Raw genomic sequence first — 19,410 nt, 5'->3', positions numbered from 1 at the left:
TGTGTTTCCAGAGGAATTGTCTGGCTTACCCCCTTTTAGAGTATTTGATTTTACCATAGATTTAATACCTGGAGTGGAACCTATATCAAGAGTGCCATACAAGATGACTACTACTGAACTAATGGAATTACAAGTGCAGTTACAAGAACTATTGGATAAGAAGCTCATCTGACCTTACATTTTGCCTTGGGGAGACCCAATGCAATTTGTTAAGAAAAAAAGGATGGAACTATGAGACTATGTATAGACTATAGAATGATTAACAAGGTTATCATCAAGAAACAAATATACACTTCCCCAGATTGACAATTTATTTGATCAAATGAAGGGAGCAACAATGTTTGCAAAAATTGATCTTAGATCAAGTGGCCATCAACTTTGAATCAAGGAGGAAGACATTCATAAGACTACTTTTAGAACCCGCAATGCACACTATAAGTTCACAGTTCCACCCTTTGGACTAACTAACGCCCCTACAACTTTTATGAATCTCATGAATAGTATATTCCAAGATTGTTTAGACAAGTTTGTCTTGGTTTTCATTGATGATTTTCTCATCTATTCTCAAAATGAGGAGCACCAAAAACACCTTGAGATAGTTTTGTAGAGGCTGTGAGAGTATAAGTTGTATGGGAAGTTGTCTAATGTTCTTTTTATCAAAAGGAAATCCAATATCTAGGACATATTGTTTCAACTAAAGGAATAGCAGTAGACCCCACCAAGATCAAGGCGATCAAAGAGTGGTCTATGCCGAGGAATGCGTCAGAGGCCAGAATCTTCATGGGTTCAACCGATTTTTACAGGAAATTTGTTAGAGACTTCTCTCGGATAGCACATTCTATCAGTACATTACAAAGTTAAGAAAAGAAGTTTATCTGGTCCAAAAAATGTCAAACAACATTTGAGTACTTATAGGAGAAGCTAACTACCGCACCAATACTTAAGAGTACCAGACCCTGAGGGTCACTTTGTGGTCATTACAAATGCGTCTAGAGAAGGACTAGGGGGTGTTATGATGCAGGAAGATCAGGTCATTGCATACGAGTCCAGGAAATTGAAGAATTATGAGCAAAATTATGAACATGTTATTGATTAGAATCTCTTGCAGGTGTGAGATCTAGGGGTGGTGGAAATAGAAACACTTAGAATACTCGAGGTGATTAAGCTTCGCTTGTAAAATTGAAATGTTACTCACTACGAGGTCCAATGGAGCCAATGTGCTGAACAGAATGCCACTTGGGAAGATTATGATGAAATGTTCCTGAAATTTCCACATTTTTTCCAAAAACTTGAACTATGGATTGAAAAAAAAATTGTGAATTCAATTTGAATTGTGATGATTTCATACTGATATAAACCTTGTATTTTGAATATATTCTTTTAAATGTTTTAAATTGCAAAGTTCATGAGGACAATGAGACAAGGGTACATCCCTATTTTCGCTTGATTATAAAATATTCTTTATAGTTGTTGAGACTTCATGAGAAGTTGAGTTGATCGGTTAGTGGCAGGACAAGGGTGTCCCATGCCTAATCCCGTGCAGGAAGGGCCTTTCTTAGTGGAGATTGAGGGGATACTTAGGGTCTGTGGTTGGGAGGTTAAGCCTCTAATAATGCTTCTCCTCTCCACCTGATGCCTATACCTGCTCAACATAAAAGGATTTGCATTCATGTCACCATCTTTTACAAGGTATTTGACTTTTGTTTATATTTTCAAAGTTTCGCTTAGGTTATGCCTAGTTAGTTGTTATTGTTATGATCTTATTTCCAAATAGTTTAATTAAGTAAATGAATTAAATTATATCCATTCCAATGATATCAGTAGTTAACTAGAATGTCGTTAATTTTTGTTGTAACCTTAATCTCTTTCACATGATTATGTAAAGTAGTTGTTATGACCATCTTTCATGCATATAGATTATGGAAAGTGGCTCATTTTCATTTATATTAAATTGTTAAATTATGGTTGGGAAATTAGCATGTTACATACTCAACCTCTTGACTGAAGCAAGTACGAAAGAAGTTCCACAATGCTTCAAGACAAGGTCATTGATGATGATATTCACTCCTAGGGCTGAGCATCAGGAATTGCAAACACCCACTATAATGTTCCACTCAACGTACCAACAACAAATTGCCTCAATTATCAATGTGAAAGAAAAATCCAACATACAACAATGTCCTTGTTAGTCTCGTAGAGAGGGCATACAGTAACAAGTACGCATTGAAATGGTGTACAAAATGTACTTAGTGTACGGTAGCAATCAAGTCATACGATAAATATGGATGGCATATGGATCACACAAATTGTGTAGACCATACAGTGGTTGAGTGGGGAGGTTGTGCGGTGGAATTGATGTTCCCATATAGTAGCATGTGGAGTCAAAAAGTTCATACGGTGTTGGAAAGAGGTGTATGATGAGGCAGGGTGGTGTGAGTGCGTGGATACGACATATAGTCAACCAAGTAGGTTGTACAATCTATGTTTGGTTGCTTCCTATGTACGATACTTGCCAAATGACAGAGATAATAATGCCAAATAGCACCAATATATCACTACAAAGATTTAATTGCAACGATTAATGAATATAATGGTAAATACCAACAAGATGAAACAATTGATATAGATTATGCCAAAAGACAGCTTTGATTCAAACAAGAGTAACGACTCAAACTTCTTAGATCTGAAGCCAAGGAATATAAAGCAAAATAGGGTGAGGGATGACTCCCACCAAAACTACACAAGCCAAATAGGGAAGATCTTCCACTTTTGAAATGGCAGACAAACAAAACTCATAATGGAGTTTATGGTACAAATAAAATAAACCAAGTCACACTAAACAATCCAACCCAACAAACATATATACCCCACCAGAGGAGAACTCTCAAGGGAGAAACTAAGTGTTGGCACATGACACGACAAACACCTACAAATAAATTAAAATAGAAATGGGCCTCGAGATATACTAAATCATTCGGTCCCATATACAAAGTTTTAATATTTTATTTATTTTCTGACGAGGATATTACAGTCCTCCTATCCCAAAATTTGTTGTCCTCAAGCAATTGCACCATCAGATGCTCTAAAATTTGTTCACCCTCCCAAGTGGCATAGGCGAGCGGCAGATGTTTCCAACGTAGCAAGAATTTCCTGATGGTATAGTTCCTCAACTTCCTCTCCCGGACGTCAAGGATTTAGGCAAGTTCCAATACCAATTTCCTTTCTTCGTTGAGAGGTGGCAAGTCAACCAATACCATGATATTTTGCCCCACGACTTTCTTCAAGTAGGATACGTGGAAGACATTGTCAATGCAGCTTTCGTCCAATAGCTCAAGTTTGTAGGCAACTTCCCCTATATGTCGAATTACATGGTAAGGACCATAATAACATGGCCTCAACTTTTCTTTGCCACCTACCTCCAGGGATGACTGTTTGTGCAACTTAAGTCGAAGATATACCAGATCACCTATCTCAATACATCTCTCAATTCGACGCTTGACAACATACATCTTTTGTTGATCCTATGCATGTTAGAGATTTTCCTCCAAGAACCTCAAAATGTCATATCCTTCCATAGCTAATCCTTTGCCCTTGGCACACAGTTGTCGCCTAAAACCATGTCCACAAATTAGGGGGGTTCATATCCATAAAGTGCTTTGAAAGGCATCTTCCCAATCGACATGTGGTAAGTGGTGTTGTAGCAGTACTCTCCCAAATGCAGCCATTTAACCCACACCCTTTGTTGTGTTGTAACATAATTCTAGAGGTACCCTTCAAACAACTTGTTCACAATTTATTTTTGTCTATTGCTCTAGGGATGATAGTTGGTGCTTAGCAACAATTTTGTCCCTACCTCAGAAATAGTTTTGTCCACAAGGTGTTTTGAAACCAATTGTCTCTGTCGCTCACTATGTTTCGTGGCAACAAATGCAAGCAGAAAACCTTCCTAAAAAATAAGTTTGCCACTTAGGCAGCCTAGAACTCGATGGAGATGGCAAAGAAATGTGCATACTTCATCAGCCTGTAGACTACCACAAAACTGCAATCTCTGTCATTTACCTTCAAAAGTCCAGTGATGAAGTTTATGGAAATGTTATCCCACTTTTGTTCAGATATTGGCAATGGTTGTAACAAGCTTGTTGCTTATGTGTGTTCGGATTTGTTTTGTTGACACCTTGCACATTCCCGAATGTACTGCAAGACATCATTCTTAAGTCCCTTCCATGATAATCACTCCCTAATTTGTTTGTAGGTCTTGAGGAATTTCGAGTGTTCGGCTAATGGTGAGTCAGGCATTTCCTTCAAGATTTTTTGTTTCATTGTAGATTCAAGTACCAAGTATATCTTGTCCTTGTAGTAGATGATGTCATCAACTACCATGTATCGGTCTTCCTGAATGTCACCATCAATTAGCTTACATGCAAAAGTGTTCTTGAAGTATTCCACCAACAAGTACGCCTTCTAATTAGCTGAAATCTGAGATAGTGAACAGATAGCGGGTTTTCTTGACAAAGCATCTGCCACGACATTATTCTTTCCTTTCACGTATTCAATATCAAAATCAAAGGCCTAAATCTTACTTATCCATTTCTCTTGTCTCTCATTCAAATCCCTCTATTCCAAAAAGTATCTCAAGTTGTTATGATCAATATGGACAACAAACTAGGCACCCACAAGATATTTGTTGAAACTTGGTTAGGGCGTACATGATGGCCAACATCTCTTTATCATAGATGGAATATAATCGTTAACCAGAGGCATCACACTCCAAGATGAAAGATTGAGTAAGATCTGGCAATGCAAGAACTGGACAAGTACTCATTGCTTCCTTCAATTTTTCGAAGGTGTTTTGTGTATGTTCACTCCACTAAAAAGACCCCTTCCTAGTCAGATCCATCAACAGTAAGCTGAGCTAAGAGAAGCCTTTTACAAACCTCCTGCAGTAACTGCACAATCTGAAGAATCCCCATAACTCTGAGAGTGTTTTTGGAGGTGGTCAATCAAGAAAAGCATGAATCTTTTCTTGGTGAACATGAACTCCATATCTTTGTCATCCCAAACTTACACTTGGACTGCTTGGCAAACAATGCCTATGCCTTCATAATTCTGAGAACTTCATCCAAATGCCTCAAATGATCTTCCAATGTTTTACTGGGAATAAGAATGTCATCAAAAAAATATCAATAGGAACTTACGCAATTTTTTGTTGAATATGCAACTCATGCCTGACTAGAATGTAGCTACCACATTTGTTAACCCAAATGGCATGACCAGAAACTCAAAACGTTCATAGTAACATCGAAAAGTCAAATTTTCCACATCTTGTTCTCTCATGCTGATTTGATGATAGCCAGAGAAAGATCTATTTAGAAATATAGACTGCGTCATGTAACTCATCTAGCAATTCATCAATCCTAGGAGTAGAGTATTTATTCTTGATTGTCTTCTTGTTCAACGCACAATTGTCCACACATGCATAATATCCCATCCTCTTTTACTAGTACCACTTATGATGTGAAGGGGCTAGAACTGAGTTGAATCCATCCCTTGTCGAGTAGTTCCTGAATTGCCTTTACAATCTCATCTTTAAACTTCTTGGGATGGTGGTACAGTGTGGTGATGATCGGCTTGGCACCAACTTCCAATTTGATGGTATGCTCAAAACCTTGATGGGGAGGTATACCAGGTGGAATGTCGACAAAAACCCTATCATGTTTATCCAAAATGACTTGAAGTTCTTCATCTTGGTAGTACACCTATTGCCCTTTTATTGGTTTTATCGAAACGAAGCAATGTGTTGCCCAAGCAACATTTTCATGTCGAAAGATTGCCTTCATCCATTGTGCAAAAACCTCCTTCAATCCCTCATTCACCATCACTCTCACGATGACCTTCCTTCCATCAAATACAAAGGAAAAGTCAATCCACTTGAAGCTTTGTGTGTACCAAGAAACCCAAAATGACCTCCATATCATCCAGGTCCGCTATAAAGAAGTCATTTGTCATTGTGTGGTTTCCCATGGAAATCCTCAATCGGGGAACTAGGTGATCACACGATAAGAGTGTTCCTCTGGACACCTTGACTTGGAATCCCACATGTGCCTCTATAGGTAAACCCCTTTTCTTTACAAGTGATGAGTTTATGATAATGATGGAGAGACAATAGTTGACACCAAACAATAGAACTACCAAATACATAAACATTCAAATTGATTGTTGCCGAATTTAGCGACAAAAATAATATTCCCAGATCTAATAACATTTCAAAGTTACATGTGCATCGGACAATTATCGAGCAAACACAGAGAAGTCACCAAATGATGACAATGGACAGATCTCACGCATAAGTAAAATATTTGTACAATATTTCCAATAGCATAATAAGGTGGCGCTAGACTGCCGAAACTACAACAAGCAGAATAGGGAGGATCTTCACCTCTGAAACTACGCACTCATTCACTCAACCTTCAGCCTCTGAAAATACAAGTCAATACCAATCCATGATGAATTAGTATGCTAAGTATCTCCTTGTAAAGGCCTCCACAAACCATTTAGAGATTTACAACAAGTTGACATTATTAATTTATTATATTGTAATTTGAGCCCCATATTAAGGTCCTTTTATTCTATTATTTAAATTCTAGGGCCAATTAATTAATTAATTTAATTTAATTATTACGTTAAAATTTGGGGACATGGTAGATATACCAAATGAGAAAGTAATATCATCAGAGCAAGTCTCCCCGATAATAGTTATCGAAATAGCTAATGAAGTCGATTAGACAATATAAACATCTCTTTGATACCCAATAGGCTTAGATGATCGTAATAGCTTTACACTATGAAGAGATGTATTTAAACCTACTCCGACACTCGATAGAACTATCGGAATAAGTTTTGCTGATAAGAGAAGAAAGTGAACAATGGGATATGTGATGTTGATAGAGATATGTTGAGCACAGGTGTACAGGACCGTCGGGAAAACGCATGTCAATTGACATGCTGAGCATCAAAATAAGCTATACTGATACAAGAACATCGGAGCAAGATTACACAAGCGGAACAAGAATTTTGAAACTATACCAACACCAGATGAAGTTATTGACTTGACCTATACCAATGAACATACCAAAAGAGTTCTCAGGCATGATATACCGATGGTGCCAAAAGAGTGATGACAAAAAATGGAGAAGATAATACAATGAAAGGCTACTAGAGCAAATGCAGAAAATTTAATTGAGTAATAGGATCAAAAATAGATTAGACATATTGTTGCATGACAAGACTTTATTAAATGTCAATGCTCAAGAAATTGAGGCAATTCAGAAGTCAATAGACAAGCATGAGAAGTTCTTGAAAGCACTAAATTCAGAATTAGATGAATTTACATTTTCGGTAGACGAAGGTATATCAAGTTTAACAGATGAACAAAGGGAAATAATGGTTAAATAAATGTCAAGGAATCCTTGCTAGAGCCCTAGATGTTGCACACACTGATAAGGTTGGACTAGAGGGCACTACATCACACATGGAGTGAACCACCAAAATAGAGATAATCATCACGGACACCATACATGATCCAAGAGCTATCTTGAGCGCATCTAGTGATGTGTAGTCTCATGGGAGATTGATCATTTTCCATCTAAGTTTTAATGCTATGCTCCAATTTATTGTTATGTTAATCAATTATGTTGCAATTATGTCAAAGTAGTTATCAATTAGGAATAGTTATCTATTAGTCATGAAGGGGTATGTCCATTCATTTGAAACTATATACTTGTCTAGGTAAAAGTACAAAGCTATGTCACCTTTCAAGCTAACTTATCAGAACGACCAAATTTGAGTATTTCTTTGTAGAAATCAATTTTCTTCAAACATATGATGTAGATAAATTCATTCTGGCTAAGTTATATATAGTCTTACACTTTTCCAATTGGAAATGTCTATTAAATGCATGTTTTATACTAGTTTATATCCAATTACTAAAGAAATAAAATTATTTTAGAAAACTGACATTTCAATAACTCTTACTATTTTTTATGATATTTTTTTAATAACATATAAACACCATTTTATAGAGCTCAAAGTCAAGAATATTGTCATATAGAGTTTATAGTGTTTTAATTAGATATATTATATTGTAGTTAAAAAATTCTACAAACCCGTATTTTAACACTTGAGAAGATGTCATTTTGACAAAGAAAAAATATTAAATCATATTAGAAAAATTTAAAAATTATATGACGTTTTAGAGGAGAAAGCCCTCTTCAAGAATGTATAATGTTTCCTCTGGTTAGAATATATTTGTTTTGAAAAATGTGGTGTGAGATGAGAACTATCCATTTTAGGTGAGTTGAAATTTGAATTATTATAAAAGAGAAAATATAGGTCTAAAGCTAATATTTATTTGTGATTGTTCTATTTAGTTTTGTGGTGGGAAATAACATATAGTTTTGTGGTGGGAACTAGATCCCTAATTTTTAGCGTTTTTCAGCAACTAAAAATTTATCTATAAAAATTAGGAAAATATATTAATTCTTATTCCAAATAATTAGGAAAATATATTAATTCTTATTCCAAATAATTATTAAAAATTATAATTCTCTCAATGGGCCCTTGGTCTACTGCTGAAGTTGAATGGCTCACAAAGAGCCCACCAGAGATCAAGTCTTGCTGAGTGCAAGGCTTCGACATCATAAGGGATGAGGCCGGGATCGTGCCCAAGGTAATTTTGACGGCGTGGATGCCCCTCAATCCTTGGCTCTAAGTTGAAGAGGTTTCAAGCATGAGTGGGCCCGTATCGGGTCCCTAAAAAGTCTATGAGGTGGCCTTCGTTGGTTGGTAGCTCGCAGGCTTCATGCCTCACTAGGTTGCCTCGCAAGTCTGAACCCCCCATCAAACAAAAAAAATTATAATTCTAAACTTCATCCATTTCCATTCCATTATTTTACTTTATTTTCAAATTCTAAATAATAATACCAATTTTATGTCATTGAAGGTGAACAATTATACTTTTGTTAGCCTTTTCCTTTACAAAAGGGTGACACAGGTTTACTCTTTTACCCGTCTATAAATATAGAATCATTTGGTCCAAAGAAGACAACAATCACAATCACTGCAAGATCTTTTGTACAAATTTTGAGTTTTGTCTCTATGGGATACAAGGTTGAAAACAAACATTTTGTAACCAGTTGATTACTTTATGCTTATTTCAATGCAAAGATTAAGTGTTACTTCATCCCTAATGTTATTTATCTTTTCAATGGTTTGATTAGTTGTTTGTGATAAATTTGTTTAATTCATATTGCTTCAATATGCCATCTTATGTTATTTTAATTGGAATTAAGTTTCAATTTGAAGGGTTGGTTGTCAAACTTCATTCTATCTTATTGGTCTTTCAGAAAGAAAGTTAAATTCAATAAGACTAACTGCAACAGCAAATTCCAATTAACAATACATATCAATGCCTTTCAGGTGACGATCTTGTTTTAAGAACAAGTTGTTAAAACTGTCTCAAAGAGCTATACATATGATCAATCAATGAATTGATAAGAATCAGTAGGAAACGAATGCACTAGTCTAGCTTTAATTTAAGATAATTAAATCAGGTATCTCCAGAGCAATCTCAATTAAGAAATCATATTTGCAATCCACAATTTATCAACGCAACAAAGTTATCTTCTATTCAAAGCAATATATACAAAGCATTCTTTCATATAAGTGTTGTGGAAATCACAACAGCTTGAGAGATCACTAAAGTCTTAAATCTGTTAGAAACAATAGTCCACAAAGATAACTGGGGGGGGGGGTGAATCAATTATCCAATAATTAAAATATTTATCCACCTTAAATAATCTTAACCATTCAACCAAAGTAAACAGTAAACAACAACCATAACAAGATGCACATACACAATTACACCAGCTATGTTAACTAGGGAAACCCTTGATCAAAGGGAAAACCCCTTTGGGAATGATGCCCAGGAGATGATGTACTAATATAAATATTCTTTGTTAGAGGATGGACCCTATTAGGAGTCTATTACAGCATTTAGTACATGAGTCCCTGTTAAGAGACTTTGAATCCTTGTTAGAAGATTCCAACCCTGTTAGGAGTTGTAGAAGATAGGACCCACTGTCCAAAGACCCACTATCCAAACAACTTCTAGGGCAAGATCACCGAACTCACTATCCAACTGATCTCTCAACTATTCCTTGCACAATAATTGTATGTACTGAAATTTAACTTCTTTCCTCTGTCCTCTCAACCGCACCAATCACTATTAGACCTTCTAGACCAGGTCACGAACCTCAGATCCAAGTATCCAACTTCAGATCACACAATAAAACCTTGGCAATGAAATTTCCTTCACCTTCACTTTACTCTACTTAACTTCGCATTTCGCTCTTTGTGTTGCTTACAATCATTTGCATTCCTCCATGCATGATAAAGGAAAATTTCCTTCGTTTATACCAAATCCATAAAACAATTTCCTAAGTCCATTGTTACACCTTCTCAATTAATTATTATAGGACCACATTAAGAACACGTTACACTTAGTGATAACAGTAATCTTTCACCTTGCAACTTGAATAACTTTTCGTACACATAACATTATGACGAGCGAACTTAGCCATGTCATCACCAACATGTCTTCTTCACATCTTTAACTTCGACTTCTCAGATTAATAACTCTACTAAGAGATATAACAAGTTTACCAAAATATGCCTCTGTAAACTCTATCTCAGAACAGTCTTCACCAAAACTTGCATAACTTCTTCCAAACTTAATATCTTATGCTTCCGAGGTTAGCTACGTATACTAGACACATAGTATAATCTCCCTTTAACCTTGCTACTGAAAGTACTCAACGATCTGTCCGTACCAACATGATCTTTACCATTGTTCTTCTGTCAAATACCACAGAGAACTGCTATGTTGACATCAATGACAAAAACAATCATGAATATAACATATCATCATGATAATGATCTAATCATGTTTCTACAATACTCCCCCATAGGAATATCATTAGCATTCATGCTTCCAACAAAATCCACTATATATAAGAGCCCTCAACCAACAGATTGGGTTTGAGGTAAAGGTCTACCAACCTAGGTTAAGCAAAGCCTGAAGTGCAAGGGAACTTGATCAAAAGATCATTCTCATTCGTTGGCCAAAGCTGATTGAGAAATCACTAGGAGAAGTGGCAAAACTCCTTGATTTCCAAACTGTGGTTTTGGGAACCTACACATAGTTTGTGTTAATGGGTCACCGGAAATTTGAATATATGTGGGGCCTTTTGAAAATATGTCCCCTTTTTTGTATAGAAGTGACTAGTAGAAAGTTTAGGTGATTATATGGGTGTTTGTAAATGCTAAGGAAGATGGATGTTGGAATTAGCTGAAAACTATGGATACTTCATATGTTAAAGGTGTTTTATAATTAATAAAATATAATCTATTACTGAGCAATAATTTATTATTATTAACTTCCTATTTTCCTCAACTTGTTTCCTAGTTTAAGCAAAGCCTGAAGTGCAGGGGAACTTGATCAAAAGATCATTCTTGTTCGTTGGCCAAAGCTGATTGAGAAATCACTGGGAGAAGTGGCAAAACTCCTTAATTTCCAAACTGTGGTTTTGGTAACCTACACAGTCTGTGTTAATTTGTCATAGGAAATTTGAATATATGTGGGGCCTTTTGAAAATATGTCCCGTTTTTTGTATAGAAGTGACTAGTAGAAAGTTTACGTGATTATATGGGTGTTTGTAAATGCTAAGGAAGATGGATGTTGGAATTAGCTGAGAACTATGGATACTTTATATGTTAAAGGTGTTTTATAATTAATAAAATATAATCTATTACCGAGCAAATAATAATAATTATTAATTTCCTATTTTCCTCAACTGTAAACAGCTAACTAAACCACACTCCCTCCTTCAAAATTGTTGATCCATAATTACAAGCAATTACTCTAAATTGTTGGTGTATAATAATGAGCAATTACTACATAAATTGATAGCCACTGAAGATTTAGCCAATACTTAGCTGGAAGGCACAAATACTCTACTCAACTAGAGGTCACAACACCACAAATACTCTACTCAACTGGAAGGACAAGACTCGACTGCATTATTCCTCAGAGGCAATATACATTTGTAATTGAAAACAAAAGTAAACTAGCTGCTTACCTAAAGGCTAATCATACACTACTAATCCATTTACTACACAGTTGTGGACTAGAAAAGGATATATGACATAGTCGCCCACAGGTTTATAAAAGGAATTATGAGCAAAGTCACTATAAGAGGTGATTTCATAACAAATTTTGCATTTTAAATTAAAATGCTTCTGTTGGGCTATGTTCATCGCAACTATATCTCCTAAAATCAATTCTCTTGAGTGGCATTGGCCAACCTGCATGGGACAACTAATCCGTAGAGGCCTAATGTGGCTAGGGCAAAGGAGAAAGGAGTAAAGAATGATTTTGTTAAATGAAAGTTGAGGCAAGAAGTAGGTGACCTCTACGTGTATTATGTGATGTTGGTAAGGCTTTAGTTGGCGTACATGCCCGTCATCATTATGGTTGTCTAGAGGTTGGCACTGACTTAATCCCTCCAGTTATATCCGGCTTTTTGTTCCTCGTCACAAGAAATATGCTATGTGGTTCATTTCCCGACACTAAAAAAGGAAGGCCGGGCCAAGCAAAAGAGTTATGATGAAAGCGTTGGCAAACTTAGCTTATGTATAAGATGCTCTTTGTACTGATGTTTGTAATGCTTCTCCATTAACTTTGTATGCTGCTCATTTATGAACCCTACCCTTTGAGTTATAAATTGTGATCTCCTTCAGGCCCACTCAAGTTACATTGCCATAATAGGAAGGAAATGGCAGCTCGAAACCCTCAAAAGGCATGTAAACAAAACAAAATCAAAAGAAACCAAACAAGAACTTGAGGTGAAGGTACCTTGAGAGTTTGCGGCATAATGTACTTGGAGTAGGTTGGCCTGCATAAGGCGAGAGACAGATTCGAGGTCGGCAACAATGCCGCGCAGGCGCTCCCTCACGCTTCCGGACTCTTCCAATTGCTGCCTAAACTCCTCAAATTGCTGCTCCATTTTCTCTCTCTCCAGCAAACCAGCGCAGATGAAAAGCGTTCTTCTGCAGCTTAAACCCTCGCCAAAAATTGTACTATCAAAACCTTTATAGTAATGAAAGTGAAAATTTTGCCTGGGGAAATGTATTTTTTGTGGAGTGAGGAAAGAAACCGAGCTTAGACACGGATGTTTTGCAGAGGAAGAATGAAATGCAGAGCATGAAGGGAGATATTTAAAGACCGTACTGCTGTTCAGTTTACACGTACTCAAGAATATGGCCATCGCTATGGCCTTTTAACGAGGGATGTTTGCAGTTACTTCTATGCAGTAATATGACCGTTTCGAATTACACCGTCTTTCAGAATAAAGATTTTGGCAGAATATTTTTAAGCAAAAAATTTAAATATTTTATCTTTTTATTATTTATTAAGCCAATAGGCTTTCTACAATCACAGCAATTTTCAATATAAATATTTTTCATTTTGAAAAAAATTTGACGTTTATTTACATGTCAGAAAAATAAAATAGAAATAGACTAAATATTATTATAATTAAAATCGTGAAAATTACTGAGGAAATGGAAGTAAAAATGAGGCAGACCAAGAATCTTGAATCCTCTTAGACTCACATAAATATGCGATGATGAAAATTATGGAATTATGAAAATAGGCGCCTCGAGAAGGATATCTCTCGGCTTATTTTATATATATAATATATATAAGCTAGTTAAGCCGAGAGGCTTTCTACAATCGCAGCAATCTTCAATATAAACATTTTCCATTTTGAAAAAAAATTGACATTTATTTACATGTCAAAAAAACAAAATAAAAATAAACTAAATATTATTATAATTAAAATCGTGAAAACTACAGAGAGGAAATAGAAGTAAAAATGACGCAGATCAAGAATCTTGAATCCTCTTAGACTCACATAAATTTGCGATGATGAAAATTATGGGATTATGAAAATAGGCACCTCGAAAAGGATATCTCTCAGCGTATTTTATATATATATATATATAAAAGCTAGTTGTATTTCATTTTTTAAAGATGATAGCTTATAGTAAATAATAAAAAGCATACAACCTTTTAAAGTATATATCTATATAATTCTAGATAGAAAAGAATATTTCGTTCAATTTTTTATGTTTTTAAAAAAACTTTAGTTCAAATATTTATGAATTAATGGAGTATAATAGAATTTTTAAAATAATAGAATTTATTCTAGGATACACATTTTGATATTAATTAGAAAAATATTAAAAGAAAAGCATAATGAATTTAAGAATGATGTTATGTATAAATATTTATTTTCTTTAGTATTGTGATTCTTCAATTATCATTTAGTAAAATAATAATAATTTATAAATATGTCATAAGAAAGTACTATGATCATAAAATTAAAAAATACAAAAAATCTCAACAATATTATATTTGAATTTATTAAAATTTATTTCATGTCTATAGATGGTAAATAAGAAGACCTTCATGAGTGAACCATGAGATGTAAGTTATAAAGAATTGTATGTTTAAGTGGTTTAGAATGATACAAGATTTTGATCAATTACTCAAGTTATAAATACTTAATATGTATTTATAGCACAAAATGTAGAGTCATTGTCTTGTAAGTTGTATTAAGGTACTTCTAGTCACTGTCTTTATTCTAAAAACATGTGTTGGTGTAGGTGTGAAGCGTTGAGTTGTTAATGATAATTCTCTCAAAGAAAACATGCAAATTTGTATGTATAAGGGATCATACCACTTTAATACTTTGAGCACGTATTGTACATATATGTAATTATGATGTTTAATTCTATTTTTCTAGCACATAAATTGATGTTTACTCCAAAACCCACTAGTCAAGCCCCCTACACATCTTCTAAGTCATGACTAGTCCACACCTTTTGTTTATTTCCACCCTAGACCAAGTTGCACAATGCGAGCCAATCTATAAGTTTTGATTTGCATATTTGTCACCCCAAAGCCAACTCTTACAAAATATCAAGTATATTATCTTATTAACCAATGTGACAAATTTCTCAAGTTGATGACCTGACAACTTGTATTTATTAATATGCTAAAAATATTTAGTAATTAAAGTGTGTGGAAATAGGATCTTAGTATAGGGATGTAAAGTGAGAACTAATTCTTTCATTGTTTCTATTTAAATTAATTCTTAAATGGGGAATAACCAACAACCAACAAGGTCTAATCTCAATCCAAAAGAAGAGTTGGACACTTTGATTAATTACTTCATTTTTAAGGTGTGTTTGATATGATCTGATTTTGATTATACTATGCAAGATCTAGGTAAAGTGGTAGAAATTTGACAACATTTAGTATAAACATAACTATGCAAAACTAGACTCCAATTGAAAAGCATTAATCTGGAATTACAAAACAAAAGAAGTGTAATGGAAACTTAAAGAAAAATATGTTTTACCATTAGGTTATGCTCCCTAGTCTGAAGATGTCTTCAATAAAAGAAAGCTTTTGATTCTAGGTAGGGAGCTATGCAAATTTATCCCTTTAAAAATCAGCCTAAAAGTGTTGAACAAGTTTGTAAATCAATAGTGTAAGGCTTTTTACTTATTTGAAATCTTAGTGTTGATTGTCTATGCCAACTCTAAGTTACTTTGCGACATTTAGTTGTTAGATTTGTACTTGAACACATGAAAAGAGGAGAAAATACCATTGTCTATGGGGTTCTCCTAAGTCAAACATTGCATTAGTATTGTCACTTCCATAGTATCGATGATGATGTAAAAAGACAACTTATTGCTACTAGGGCAAAAGCTAAATCATAATCAAAATGTTGAAATGAAATGATATTACCTTAGGGTCAATAATGGTAGTGATGTAATGCTCTTAGACAAGTTCTTCAATTGTTGATGCAACAACATAACAAGACATAACAAAATCAATCATGAAATCATACTTCAAATGGGTTGTTGTAGCTTATTGCTCCATAATGCTCAAATGTGAAGATATTTGTTCAAGAATGGTTGCTCAACAAGCATAATTATTGTTCTTCTTCTTGTTGCTAGGCTTTGTAAATGACAAATGATTGCTTTATATTGTAAATAAACTTGCATCCTACAACATGACAATTTCCATATAAGTCATGGCATAAATTTACCATAAAAAAAATTTCAATCCACATGCAATAAAATAGACAACATACCTAGAAAAATGTGACATGAGATGCATCTTCATAAAACTACCATGAAGGGGGAGGGGGGAGGGAATCTATAATACATCACTAAATCCTTTGAAGTCCCAACCATAGACAAGCACTCCATGTGAACAAACAAGCAACCATACATTATCTATCATGCTTCGAACCTCCACAAATGCTAACTTGGATAACCTCAACAACCACCCTTGTGGCTTTTTTTTTAGTAACAAGCTCCCACAAAACCACTACCTCTTAAATCCACATTTGATATTGGATAATTTATTTAATTATTTCCCTAAATTAAATAATCACATCAAATAATATCACAGTGTGTAATTCCCCACCTGGAGATCCTTGGAAATAAGGATAAATGTATATTAACATAATTTTATTTTGATAAGAATAACATGTATACAGTCAAACAAGAGATCACAATGAAAGACAAAACACCATACCACCAAACATCCCCAAGCATCAATACTTACTGATGCATTCATTTCCATCTACATGAATTAAGTATACAAGTTACTTTCCAACTAAAATGTGAGCAATAAGAGAAATCATAAAGAACATTCATATGAGGATATAGATATTCAATCTATTGTGAATTAGGAAGGTGTAACATCAAAAAGGGTATCTGAAACATTGATTTTTACCTTTCGAAAGCGCAGAAAAGTGTTCATTATTTCCCATACAATAAAATGCATTACCATGGTCTTGTAGAAGGATTGTCACATAACCAAACTACAAAACACTAGTCTCATATGAAAAAATGAAAAACAAGGTATTTTATCGTATGAGATTTTAGGAACAACAAAATTGTCTTCATTTTGGAGGCTATAACTTTTGCATCTATACACTGATTGACTCCATTCAAAATGCAACAAAAAGCTCTTGACAAGATCTACAACCTAGAGAAGATAAAACTACCCTAGTCCATATTGATTTTTGACACCATGCAAAGGAATCCAACATAGGCTAAACAAGTGATCCCAGCTACCAAAACATGCAATAGGATGATGCCCTAAACAATAAATGAACAGAGCATGTTGACACCAATTATGACATAAAATGAAAGCTAACTCCACACTGATGAGTATTGGATCCACAAATATCAAAGCATCAATATGAAACACTAACACTAACATACTAAACCATGAAGTACATTGCCACTTAAAGCCATAATATGTAATGTTCTCTGATAGTTATGACCAATATATTCCAATTTGGACTTAAGGTATTTTATTAAACAGTTGGCATGTAAACCAATCCTTAAGCAAAAATATACTTGTATTCCAATTTACTTTCACTTTGAATTAAACTAAGAAAAAAAGTACCAACTTATGTAACACATTATTCAAATAAAACACAAACCAACATCCTGGGCTCATTAAATATTACCCACATTTCATACAAAATTTACTAAACTAGCAGTAGAATTATAGTCTCTTATACAAGTTAACAAAGTGTAGTACAATACTTTCTACTACAAGGACAATATGGAGTAGGAGTGGGAGTGAAACCATTGAGGGCAGCAATGGATACCTGCAAGTTGGACAGGAAAGGATTGATGGCATGCGAATGCATGTTTGGATTTCAAATAGCATGAAGGATGGTCTTATGGGCAGCCTATTAGAAATCGTTGGCCTTTGAATAAAAATGATCAAATAAGGAATCAGATAATTGTGCCCTTCTTGCAAAGACGTGATTAGTTCATCCCACCACAAAGAAGTTATAGACAAAAATGAGGAAATGAGAGGAAATGGGGAAAATAGGTGCAAAGCCAAAAGCTAATCTACATAAAGCTTGATAGATTTGACTTCACAAAAATAGCTCATAAGTTTTATAAACCAAAGCTACATCAATAGGCAAAGGCAAAGGAGGCAGAGACAACTGCAGTTTCTTCCCAAAAACTAGATGATCACATCACCTGTGTGTAGGACTAGAAAAAGAGTAAATTTGCATAAATAAGAGAACCACTAATCCCATATAAAACAATGCAAACATATCTAATCCAAACATAAAAGCCACTTTCAAATTTAAAAAAAACTCCCTTCAAGTGTAGCTCCTATGCTCTCCTTTCTTCTCCATAGGTTTGAATTTTTTTGTAGCTCTTGATCTTGACAAGATGTACCTGCAATTGAAAGCAAGATGATGATATGATATGAGAAAATGACAAGATAATGAGAACAATAGGAGATTGTGATTGGAAGAATGTGGTTAGCCAAAACAAGTGCAAAGAGGCTCAATTTATAAAGTTTGAGAGCCAAAATGCAAAAATGGAAGGAAAATGTGCAATTGGAAATTGTCATAGTTAAATTGCACAAATTGGAAAATTGCCATGATTAAGATATTTACAATAAAAAATGTGTCATAAAATGGCACATTATGATCAATTGTAAGAGATGTGCATAGAAACATGCAAAAACATTAAATAGAAGAAGTGGAAAATGAAAGGGAAGGAGTAAAAAAATGAATAGAATATGTAAGAGTTTGAAAAGAGGAGTAAGAGTGGAAGCTAGAAAATAGGAAGTGGAAGCATAACTAGTGGGAATTTGTGAGAGTTACGATTTTTGAATTGAAAAACTCATAAATCTCTCAAAAAATGGAGAAATAGAATTTAGGAAATAGAAAATTTGAAAAATTAATGGAAATTAATTAATTGGGAATAATTAATAAAAGAGGATGGATTAATAAGATGAGATTGATTAAATGATTAAGACATAGGAATAAAGCATGTGTTATTTATTCCTATAAGGAAAATTACTAGAAATGATTGGCCAAATGATAAAATAAATACAAGGAATGACCCTATTAAAGGATTATAATGAAGGACTCAATTAAATTGATGAAATAAATGATGCTAGATGAAGGAAAATGAAATGATGACTTGTCAAGGACCCATGACAAAGATTGATGATGTTGACAAGGCATTGAAAGACGTGACAATGCTAAGGATCGAATTGATAAAATGAGAACATGCCAAGGACACATGACATGTGTTTACTATATGGGTAAATAAGCTAATGCATATAGACAATGAACAAGAACATGTAACAAAACAATACTCCTTTTATTATTCGCATATGCCAAGAGATTGTATAATGCTTCCAATGATGATTTACAATGATCT

At 34.4% G+C, this 19,410-nt stretch overlaps 1 protein-coding gene across 2 annotated transcripts in view; it reads right to left on the bottom strand.

Annotated features, from left to right (window-relative positions):
- LOC149576076 (Translin family protein) overlaps positions 1-13,454 on the bottom strand; it is a 122,343-nt gene extending 108,889 nt beyond the window's left edge. The window contains exon 1 of one of the 2 annotated variants that reach the window (XM_089816255.1): positions 12,971-13,454. In XM_089816255.1, the coding sequence (XP_089672381.1) occupies positions 12,971-13,382 (412 nt within the window). In that variant the 5' untranslated portion in view covers positions 13,383-13,454. The remainder of the gene's footprint in view (positions 1-12,970) is intronic. The other variant, XM_089816260.1, reaches the window with a different exon arrangement.
- Positions 13,455-19,410: the final 5,956 nt, after the last annotated feature.

The sequence above is a fragment of the Cupressus sempervirens genome, chromosome 1 (assembly GCF_028749045.1).
Source record: "Cupressus sempervirens isolate cs-2001-9-10 chromosome 1, ASM2874904v1, whole genome shotgun sequence".
Classification (NCBI taxonomy): domain Eukaryota; kingdom Viridiplantae; phylum Streptophyta; class Pinopsida; order Cupressales; family Cupressaceae; genus Cupressus; species Cupressus sempervirens.
Note: the sequence above shows the minus strand (reverse complement) of the source record. Positions and strands in the feature narration are given on the sequence as shown.